This window comes from Danio rerio, chromosome 8 (assembly GCF_052040795.2).
Source record: "Danio rerio strain M-AB ecotype USA chromosome 8, GRCz13ab, whole genome shotgun sequence".
In the NCBI taxonomy this organism is placed as follows: Eukaryota; Metazoa; Chordata; class Actinopteri; order Cypriniformes; family Danionidae; genus Danio; species Danio rerio.
In genome coordinates, this window is record NC_141028.1 from 36,436,329 (window position 1) to 36,448,346 (window position 12,018).

A 12,018-nucleotide genomic window follows, 5' to 3' on the forward strand; every position below is an offset into this window, starting at 1 on the left:
TTAAGTAATAAATACATTTTATTTTATATAAATATGTGGGCCCTTATTTTCAAATCGTCCGGAAAACGTAGGAAAAGAATGAATGTACAATAATGACAACACCTGTTTACATTCATAGAACAAGCTGCCCTGTTAAAATAATGGCATGATTCATTCAATCTGTAACATTGATACATTGGCAGCATCTTTAGGTGATGCGTTCTTCGATATGACTGGAAATGTGACTGGTAGCGTTGAACGGGGGTGAGATTGCACGATTTACACTGAAGCGTCCCGACACATGATCTGTATATAGTTCCTGGTCCCTTTTTCGCTTGATAGCTACGTTTCAACAGAGCTAATTACTTGCTAAATCTGCTTTTAATATAGAGAAAGAGTTGATTCTAAGCCCCGGTTGCTCCCCAAATACTACAGAAAAGGTTGTGGGTTATAAGCGAGATCAGTAGAGAATGCCAACGTTGCCATTTGCTAACATGGATTTCATTCGTTTAACACGGCGTTGAAGTAAAACCTGTCTAATTTTTGATCAAAGTGTCTATTTATGTACACCTTTACAGATCTGGATGAAGGGAAGAGTAGTCATCCGCGCTGTCCTCTCTCTCTCTCTCTTTCTCTCTCCTTCCTACAGTCTGCCCATACAGGTGGCTGTTCTGCTTCACTTGCGATCGTCGATGGTTTTAATGAATTCCACGGCAGCAGTGAACTGCATCCACCAATAGCACTCCTCCCCGCTCAGCCTGCTGGCGTAGAAATTATTGATGTACTGAATGGTGGACAGAAGGCAGGGTGGGTTTGCCTGGAGGAAGGGAGAGAACGAGCGAGAGGGGGGAATTAACATCTGACCACCCACATTGTGCATGCTTACACATTCAAGCGCACTTACAAGTTGCGAAAAATCTGGTGTGGGCGTGAGCATTGCAGACACAAATTGCTATTGGGTGGGGAGATGCGGGGGGAAAAAAACCCCACATGTAACAATAACAGGCCATCAAGCAAACAAAATATGGATTGGTGCATTGAGTTTGTTGTTGAAGACTTAGGAGGCTTTAACATTTTAAGTACAATGCTGTTTAAAATGAATATATTTGACAAAAATTAAGCAGTAATAAGGAAAGATGCATTACATTCTTTAAAAAAATGTTTTTTTAAGTTTAAATGACATGATATATTCTTAAAATGTTTAATGATTTAAAAAATGATGTTACTTTCACTTGTCAAATTAACCGAATGAACCTAGTTCAACCTTTTAGTTTAAACTTTAAGCGGAATTCTAGTATCTTGTAAACTAACTAGTAAAACACTTAGTATTAACATCATGGCTAAGACACACGTAATGAGGTAATATTTTATTTTATATTTAAAAATATATAAATATGATTAAATTATTTTAAAATTTATATATTTAAAAATCATCTCTTCATTAAGCACCACTTAACAGTTTTACAGGAGGGCTAATGATTGTGCCTATATATAATTGCTAACAGGGCTTGACAATAACACCTGCCAAATGTGTGTAGATTTAAGCTGTGGTGGGTTAGACAGCTACTCTCCACCAGCCGCTTTGGCTGGTTGAAGTAAATTTTAAATCGTAGTTTTCTTGAAAAAGCAGAGTTCAACAATAACTGTTGCCCACTGAGGGGCCAGCATGATGGACGACAATAATCACGGTGTTCGCGTGAGCAAAAGAAAGCAGGTGAATAATGAATGAGAGGATGATCTGAGACACAAGCGATCCTGACGCACTGATGAGGGTTTCGGTGTCCAGGAGGAATTCAGGTGATGTAATGCACGCGAGTGTCTAAAAGTTAAAACAGTTCCTTGCGAGAAGCATCTGTGCCTGGAAACGTAACTGGTTTAATCGGTTCTCTTTAAATAGACTGGACAAAAAGCAACACTCATGCACCCACAGTCCTGATGCTCCAGATTTTTTAAAGGTCTTTTTGTGAGCAGCAGGTTGCTTTCGCTTTAAACTTTCACGTGATCATCCTTTCATTAACCGCACACAGTATGTTTTTCATCTGCTTTCTTTTGCTTACAGTTATTTTAGGCTAAGAATAGTTTCTTTTTTATTTATGGTGTAAATGAAATCCTTAGGGTTGAGCCATCAAAAGTCATGTAAAATAAAAACTAATTGCAATGCGACACTATGAAAGCACAACCCATTTGCTCATGCTCGTTGAGCAAGATCACACACAACACACAAAAGTGAAATGAATGAGGAGGCATGTGGAAATTACACAAAATTTAAAACAAGTAATTTTAGGATGCCAAAGTCAATATTTATGCATATCTTTTCCCAACAACAAAATTGTGGCTGGTGAAAATGGTGAGCGGGTATTAATGTTGGAAAACTACTAGCCACAGCGGCTGGTGATCAAAAAAAGTTAATGTCAAGCTCTGATTGCTTATATATAATATATGAAATACTTTTTACTATGTTAACAATTTTAAACTTAATATTTAATAAAATTCTACATTAAAATCATTTTTATTTTTGCATTTAACAAATAAATGCAGATAATAATATACTATTATAGGTCAAGGGTCAGGAACCTTTTCTCAGCAAAGAGCTATTTCTGATTTTTTTTTTTGCCAAATGCATTTTTTTAAAAGAGCGATTGGGGATATATAAGCATCACATGTTGACAAGTCCATGAATTAAGAAAGGTTAATTTATAGAATTTTTTTCTTTTTTTTCTCCACAGCACTGCACATGCACATTGAAATGTCCTTTTATTTTTATCCTTATTCATTTTGCTGTAAAAATATAAAATAAAAAGGTCATTTTAATTGTATTTTTAATAGGAAACGGATTTTTAGTGAGATAATTGTTTTTTGTAGGGAGAAAGGCGGAGAGCCACATATTTTTGTTTAAAGAGTCATATGTGGCTCCCGGGCCATAGGTTCCCTATCCCTGTTATAGATAATAATATTAGTATTAACTCATTTAAATTAAACCTTTCCTCGAGCATTATAATGCACTTATAATGCTATTAAGTTTTTAAACCTCAGAGGCAAAGACAAGGTAATACTGGAGCTCTTTCTAAAGGCTTAAGAAAAGAATCTTTAAGCCTTTAGAGAGCTGCATTTAAAAAGATGTGCAGCTTTTCATTACATCCTAAAACAGTTTAATTAAGTCACTGTGTGCTGTGGATGTGCCACAATTGCAATCACAGAACGAGCTGAAATCATTTAATCGGCTTCTAAAGACATATTTTTATTAAACGCCAAAGGATATTTGATTACCTAGACACCAATGCTTTTGGGCCTTTGTGCCGAGTATTAGAAATGATCATTGTGCTGTTACAGAACACACAACACACTTTAAAGCCATTAGCAGCATTACCACACTGCAGACGTGTCTATTGACTTACTTTAATCAGAACAAAGACGAGCACAGGGACGAAGTCATCCGCGCCGGGTACAGCATCCTCATTGGCCAGGCTGAGCAGGTTCATAATGGTGGAGCACATGCGCAAGATACACTGCACTTTATCTCGCGGGGTCTTATAGGCGTTGATGGTCTTGATCTCAGCCTGTGCAGAAGGCCACGGAGCCTCTTTCAGATACACCTGCGCAGATTCACACAAACACATCAGACTGCTTTTCTGTCTTCATTTAGAATTGCTTATACATCCAAGACAAACAGCCAATGGTTACCTCAGGGATCTGCAGAGCTTTATGATTGGCCGACACCACTCTAGACAGTCGCTGAATGTGCTCATGGAATAGCCTTGAATAAAAGAGACATCCCGTTATTGGACATTAAGGGTCCCCTTGAAGTCCAGCTTTTTATTTTTTTGCAAGACGTAATTTTAAGTAAAACAATATAATGACAGGGTGGGGCATTTTGAGTAGCTCAGGCACTAGCACACATAGGGCTCAACCTGTGCAGTGCACATGCCCTTATTAGTCTTGGATAGAAAGTGCCCTTCCAAAATGATCAAAAGTGCCCCCGCGACACATACCGCCCTTCAGTAGGCGCGCGACAACACCGCTCTTAAGTATGTGCGCTCCACATCTGACTTATAACCACCACAGTTTGTAATAATAATGCTGAGATGGATATACTAATACTCTATTGCTGCGGTTGCTGCTGCGTGCTAGTGTGTTTTTTAGAGCCAGAGAGTGTTTAGGTGAATATTTAAGGTATAAACGCTCGGTTTCATGTGAATAACTGCAGCAGTAGCATCTAGTAGGGGGTGAGACACTTCAGATATTAACACAGCATTTGACTGGTCAGAAGATCTGTTGAGAAATTGAAGCATGATGTGATGTCATTGAAAAAAATCATTGATCAATTTTGGCAAAGGAAACAAGTTTAGAATGCTTACATCCTTTAAATGCTTATGTTGTCATCATTTTGAAGCACATTAGCTTATAGATAACCTTGAGATTAATATATTAATAATAACATCCTAAAAAAATGGGGACTTGCCCAAAATGAGTTGAGCAGGGGTCTTAATCTGCCGGCCCATGGGCCATTTACAGTACGCCCTCCTCCTCCCTCCCGCAACTGACATCAAAAATATGAGATCTGAAAACATGCTTTTGGACCTCAATCATTGTTGTGCAGTCGCATCTAGTCACTTGTGGTTTAGACCCACCACCCAGTCTTCATTTAAAGTACTGCATTCAGATTAGTTCTACTTTTATTTTCTCTCAGTGTACAGTCGAGAGTAACACACATGTGTTTTAATTCTGTCGCAGATTTAAAAGTAAAAAATATGTCCGTAAGTGCACTTTTTTAACTAAAGCTTTATTTTGCCAGTGAAGTCTCTTAAGCTACCCAAACTGCTTTCTGCTGTTCTTACGCTATTGGGACAATACAATTGGTTGGGACAGAATAATAACTATTTTGCCTACTATTTGTCGTATTTGCATAGCAATTTAAACTCCCCCTTCAATATTTACAACAAGAAACAAAAAGCTGTTTTGACGGAGGAGTTTTGACGACATATAATCTGTGGAAAAATGACTGAGTGAGTGTCTAACGCCTGGCCATACACACAACAACAACAGATATATTTCAGCAGCTTATGTGTGACACGATAAACGTGCTGATTTGCATTATCACTGATGACAGGTAACGGTTGAAATAAAACCGTCATGTCTGTTATCCTCAGATGCATCAATTATGTCAGGTGTCCACTTTTTTTGTCAGTCACTAAAATGGCCCTGAGGTGAGACCACTGGTTTAGAGCATCAGAGCATCGGATACTTTCTAATTTCGCCTGGATTGAACTGGAGAAGAGATTGTTCGATGCAGCACATGTGGTTCAGACACACTGAAAGAATTAAAAGAGAAAAGGAAGCAGGTAAAACTCACTCGTCTCTGTGGATGTCCCCATCCTGATTGGGGTAGAATGCCAGTTTGAAGATGCGGTTCATGACGCTGCGTTCGATGGCCATCTGTGCGTCCTGGAGCTGCTCTTCACTGGCGTACTGCCAGATGGCATCATGGGCCATGGCTCCATACAGGTAACGCAGGAAATCCTCCACGGCTGCTGTCTTATCATCAGCTGCTGTGCATCCCTGAAATGCTGCAGAACAACAGGAAGAGTCAGTCTCAAATGCACGGTTTCTTAATACAAGTCAAACGCTACATTCAATTAAATATCAGTTAAAAACCCTTGGTCATTTTATACCGTATAATGGCAATATTGTAGATTTTTAACCATCTGCAGCTACTCTAGCCTCTCTTCTTTGTCCATTGATGACAAAAAATGATTTTATTTACAAATAGCATGTCTGTGTGAATCTAGTGCTTTGTAGTTACGTTTTTTTACACAACCGTTTAAAAATGTAGGGTTAGACAGTTGTACTTTATTTGTGAAGAAAAAAGTTTGGAAAATATAACATTATTAATAATAAAATATTACAATAATTATTAATTTATTTATTTTAAATTTTAATTATATTTCCAAGTATTACTAATTTAGGATGTTGCAGTCTTGAAGATTTAATTGAAAACAAATGTTAAAATTCCAAACTTCTTGATTAGTACCGTATTTTTAATGAACTAAATCAATAGTCAGACAGTGATGTTTCTACACTATTAATAAGAATGTAATCCACCACCACATCTCCAAGAATCTCAGGCATTATCAATACACTGAACACCAGAGCAATACACCAAATAGAAACTTAATGAGCCACTATGGCCAGAGAAGGGCCAACCATGTGTAAGTACTACATAAAATTAGTAACTATAAAAACACATGTATTTTTATAAGCACTGAACTGGTCTCTGACAGAGAACACCAGCTGGCTAGTGGCCGGCAGGTAATTAAAGACCTTCAGCTCTAATGAGACAAATATCCACCTCTGCTCTCAGAATGACCATATGACTAATAAAGGTCCGGATTTTTCAGGATTCAGCAATCAACACCAAATGTGAAAGTACAAGCAGTTATACACTACCGGCCAAAAGCTGTGGATCAGCATGACGTTTTAATGTTTCTAAAAGAAGTCTTTTCTGCTCACCAAGGCTGCATGAAGTTTATCAAAAGCACAGTAAAAACTGTAAAACATCAAAAATATTTATACAATTCAAAAAATATATATATTAAATTAAGTTAAAAATTAGATGTATATTTTTTTTGGCATAATTTATTATTATTATTATTATTATTATTATTATTATCAACAATTATTATCTGTTCTCAATGATTAATCAATATTTAAACAAATCATCATAATCAATGTTGAAAAAAAATGTCTTGCTTCATGCTAAAAATTCAGCTTTGAACCATAGAATTAAATGAAGTTTTAAGCTACATTCAACAAGAAAACAGTAATTTTACATATGAATAATATTTCACAGTTTTTACTGTATTATTAATTGAGTAAAGTGCAGCTTTTGTGAGCAGAATAGACTTGACTTAAATTATAAAAACGCATTTGCAGAGGCTGATGCAAACCTTTAATGAAGTCAAGCATCTTGGACTCCATGTGCTCCAGCAGTAGTCGGACACAGACAGTGGTAAAGTAGCGGTTGGCCACTTCTTTATCTCTCAACACTCTCTGCAGGAGTCTCTCCAGATGAGCCTGAGATGTCTGCAGGCCCTGCCGACAACGTGTCAGATAGGCGATGTATGGAGCCCGCTTCCTATCGCACAAAACACTCATTATTGAGTCTTGCCAAAAAAATTGTCTGCACAATTTAAGTTGTGTGCAAGTAAAAGAGAGAAAAGGGATCATTTTGGATGTTGGATGAAAATGCTAAGATGTGCTTAAATTCAAAAATTGAATTGTAAATAAACGTTTACATAAACTTTAACTTTTAAAAAACTATTTATCTGCTAAAAAAGGTGCAGAAACTACTATGGAAACACATTATGGAATACATTTTAGAATGTATACGTCATGTCATGTCAAAAGTCATGTTATTGTTGCCTTAACAGACAATGTAATTGGGTAACCAGATGAACCAGTGAATGATCTCATCTCATCATATGATCTGAAAACACCCAAGCAAAGGTGCAGGAGGAAAAAAAGTGGTTTCTTAGTTTACAGAAACGATTGCGTTATTTTCCCAGTCCTGAACACATGGCACGGAATCAGAATTTTTTTCGCAAATATTTTATGCCTGGCTTACCACCGCTCTGCCTATGTTGCATGTTTCTCTTACTACTTCAGAGGTTTGTTCCAATCAACCACAAGTGCCCTGTGAAGATATTCTGCCATGGCTGCAGTTTGAATGAAGTGTGTTCAATTCAAAGTGTATAAAACGGAGTGTAACGTGACTTGTATGCAAATGTGATGATATAATGTAAATAATGCTTCACATTTCTGTCAGAAGTTTCATTTGGCGGTGCTGCTAACAGTGTGGTGCAAATCTCTTGTGTCAAAGTGAAGTTAACTTTGAGATCAGCCGATTTACCATATGCAAGAGCTAAAGAGCAGCTAACATGTCGGTATGAACATGAGCTTATCTAAATCAGGTGTGTTAAACGAGACACACTGTACAGGCCAAATATGCAGAATGGTGGTACCCCAGAAATAGGTTTGAGAACTGAGATTTTAACTCTTGATAGATTTTAACTCTTGATAGAATCATAGCTAATCAACACATTTAAATGGACAACAATATTCTGATTTTACCACTGTTTTCGTGGTATTAATCACTATACTGAGGTTTTATTATGGTTTTCCAGAAAAATCATACTTAAAGTACACGAATCAAAGTAGATCTGAAATATTTGTGCTTTGGTAGAAATTTCGTGGTTATACATCAGAAAACACCTACTGCTATGCAGGACTTTTCACACTACTTTGCAACACATGGAAACATAAACAAGGCAATCCTCAAAAGTTTATTGGTAAACAAAACAGCAAGAATTTGTTTGTGCCATAATCTATATGCATGTACATGTTGACAAAAAGGTAGGGCCAGACAGACTCTGCAGACATTTTTTGCTATTTCTGCAGAGAATTTTGTAAAAAATCTGTGGTTTTATGAGGAATGATTTTGGGAGTATCGTAAATAAAAACTTAATATATGAAATAAAAAATATTACATTTGAACTTTTATTTAATGTTTACAATGCAAATCCAATTAGATACACTTATTTGTTAAACAAAGCAAGTCTTTCATTTAATATATTTACTAAAAGATGAAAAATATTACTTTACAAACTATATTGTAAATAAAACATATGGACATTTTAATATTATTATTATTATATCACAATAACATTAGTGAAAATAATTTTTTAAAAACTGAACACATATAAACTTATATAAATACATAGACTCGATGATGGGTTAATTACATGCACAGATTATGTGGACCTACAAATAAGTAACTGCACTTGAGTTATGTCAACTGCACTTGACATAAAGCTGTATATTGTACCGCAACAAAGACAAACTGTATATTGACATGCGAGTTTGCACCACATGGAGACAAAATGTCTTGTACCATTAATCCGTCAATGTACTGTGACATAGGAACATAAAAATAATATTCCAAAAACTACTGTAAACACCTTAACCATCATTTTTTTTCACTGAGTTTAAAGGAAATAATTAGATTACTAGTATCCATGTAAACAGACCCAGTGAGACCGAAAGCTAGGGACACTAAAAGAATAATGTGTGTACCTGTAGTCCTCTGCCATGGCAGTGAGCAGTTTTCTGCAGGTGCGCGGGTCGAGGTGGCTGACGCAGCGCGTGGTCTCCTGGATCTGTGCCATCTGGTTCTTATCCTGCAGGTTAATGGCCTCCGCCAGCTGCACCTTCAGAAAGCACACAATCTCGTTGTCTGAGGAGAGAGAGAGGAGACAGGGGCCAGACATCAATGCACAGCGTCTTCAACCTCACAACAGCTACTTTCACCCCATGTGTACAAGGCTGCAAAAACTTTATTTTAAAAGGGAATTTCCTTTGAAACAGGACTATGTAGTCATAATAATTAAATAATGAATAAAAACAAGGCTATTATTAAAATGCTATTGTTAAACAATATTTTTCTTTTTCTTCTTAATAATAGTAGTAGTACTGTATTTCATAAACCCTAACAGCTGAATATAAAATGAACTACAATAATATATTTATAATGTTATACAAGATATATGCAATAACAAAACAATGTAATTGTTATTTAATATAAATGAAAAAATAAAAGTAATGACTGTTATAAAAAGAGTAGGCTAGAAATAGTGGTTCTTAATGTTACTAATAACAACATTAACAATTATTATTGTATGTTATATTTCATATTGCTATAATACATAAATATTATATTAAAAAATAATCATGTTTTAAGAACTTTTAATGATTTATATTTAATATAACAATAATAATATTACTGTTACTTTTAATATCAATAATACATAAATAAATAATGTAGCAGTGGCATAAACTAGAAGAACTGTACATTATAAATTAGTTTTGAAGGGTCAGTAATATGTACAATAATAGGAGCAACACAAACCTTCAGGATCTGCATGATCTGGAAGACCGTTGCGTGTTGTTGCAGGTGGAATGATGGGAAACACAACTGAATCTGCAGAGCAAAGTGCCAGGCGTAGCTTCTTCTTAATATCACTGCAGAAATTAAACAGAGAGGATCTGTTAATCTACACTGCCGTTTTGGATTCCAAATAAAAATGCCAATTTATGATCAGAATTTTTTTTTTTATAAGAGTAAGAGTTTGCTAGTCTGAAAGACCTGAAGGAGAAAGTCTTGTCCTGAGGTGGTGCCGTCTGACTGGCAGAATCCGGAAGATCATCAGCAGAGATGTTCTGCAGAGCTTCATCTTTAGGAGAGTCGTGCTCACTGTCCCCTTCTCGACAAGACTCTGAAAAACAAAGTAAATCAGTGCATAACAAACTACTGATCACTTTGATCAGAATGAGAGTATAGAGAAAAATAAGCAGTGTTGGGCAAAAAAAAAAAAAAAACATTTCAGTAATTTATCAGTTGAAGCAGTTTTATGCAGTTAATTAAAATGCAAACCCAAACTCTACCATAAATCAGTAAATAAATCAATCTTTCCTACAAGCCAATATTAATGCAAGCAAATGAAACAGACACTTAACATAAAGCAACACTGATGCGATATAACAGTCTTTACTGACCGATGAGATCGCTTCTGCTCAAACACATTTGCTTTATTTCCTTACTCTCATACTTCTAGATGATAAATTTGTTAAAAAAAAGATATTGTATCTTCTTGTTTAATTTCATGCAACATCCACCAGTGGCCTTAAATATTTCCCCTCCCTTTAAAACAAACTCTTAAAAGTATTGAGAAAAAGAAAAGTTGAGAAAAGAAAACACCCAGAAATTTAAGTGGACTTAAAACGGCATTTATTATGAAAGTCTGTTGGTGAGTGGGAAAAGCACTTTATAAAAGAAAAAGCAACTTGTACAAATGCCTTTGGATAAGTGTCATGTTTCTCTTGCTTTATTACACCCACTGCTTTAGCCACAGCTTATATTCCAGAAAATATTCTATTTCATCTCCAACAGGGTTTCTGTAGGTTTCACAAAATCATATTTAAGGCTTTTTAAGAGCGTTTTGAGTTAAATTTCAGACATGGTTAAACCATAAGAATTTTTTTTTGTCCTATTAAAAAAATTCTAATTACTTGAGGCTTTAAGGCAGGGGTGTCCAAACTCTTTCCTGGAGGGCCGGTGTCCTGCTCAGTTTAGCTCTAACTTACTTTAACACACCTGTCTGGAAGTTTCTAGCACTCCTAGAAAGAGCTTGATTAGCTGGTTCAGACGGTTTAATTGGGGTTGGAACTAAAATATGCAGGACACCGGCCCTCCAGGACCGAGTTTGGACACTTTGCTTTAAGGCAAGTCATTTCACTCGGCAGCCATCTTTAAAATGCCTCTCGGGCAGTATGCTTGAGCATTCTGCTTGAATGGGGAAACATCAAATTCTCCAAAAATACTTGCCAAGCTTACCATTACATTTCATAATACGAATAACCAATAAAACTAAACAACAACTGTCTATTTAGTTTCATTTCTAAATGTTTGTATCACCAAAATCTTTAAAAACTTACATCTGGTCAGAGCCCCTCACCAGAAGAATTGTCATTCTAAAGCAATCGTTAATTGGCTCCTGTACTAAAAGGCGGGCTTTATTCACCATTTAGCGACTGCTGATCGGCAGTGCACTGTGCTGATCCTGTGCTAGTAGGCGGGGCTTCATTCACCATATTGACAGTTACACTTTTTCCCCATTCTTTGACGAGTTTTAAAAACTATCATAAACTAAATGTACAACAGTCTGTCCAGGTCAGTGTCCCCACCACATATGGTCTATAAACACATGGAGAGCTTACAAATGTTATTGTGAGTAACCAAATCAACAAAACAGAGTTTTGTTAAAAGTTTTACTGAGATGTATTGCTGGTGACTGTATGGGTGTTGGCCTGATTGGGTAGCTTTACATGGACAATGAAAAATTAAGACCCATTTAAAATGTTTAAGAACTTCAAGTCAATATTTCAGTGAGTTTAAGACTTTTTAAGCCCTAATTTTTTTTTATTTAA

General features: G+C 36.1%; 1 protein-coding gene across 8 annotated transcripts in view; it reads right to left on the reverse strand.

Annotated features, from left to right (window-relative positions):
- Positions 1–12,018, reverse strand: part of gapvd1 (GTPase activating protein and VPS9 domains 1) — an 85,645-nt gene continuing 73,627 nt past the window's right edge. For 7 of the 8 annotated variants that reach the window (XM_087263131.1, XM_087263132.1, XM_087263130.1 and 4 more), the window contains 8 exons: positions 10,178–10,307; positions 9,941–10,053; positions 9,109–9,268; positions 6,924–7,111; positions 5,330–5,543; positions 3,661–3,733; positions 3,375–3,572; positions 1–796 (listed from right to left, as the gene is read on the reverse strand). In XM_087263131.1, the coding sequence (XP_087119257.1) occupies positions 656–796; positions 3,375–3,572; positions 3,661–3,733; positions 5,330–5,543; positions 6,924–7,111; positions 9,109–9,268; positions 9,941–10,053; positions 10,178–10,307 (1,217 nt within the window). In that variant the 3' untranslated portion in view covers positions 1–655. The remainder of the gene's footprint in view (positions 797–3,374; positions 3,573–3,660; positions 3,734–5,329; positions 5,544–6,923; positions 7,112–9,108; positions 9,269–9,940; positions 10,054–10,177; positions 10,308–12,018) is intronic. The other variant, NM_001002420.2, reaches the window with a different exon arrangement.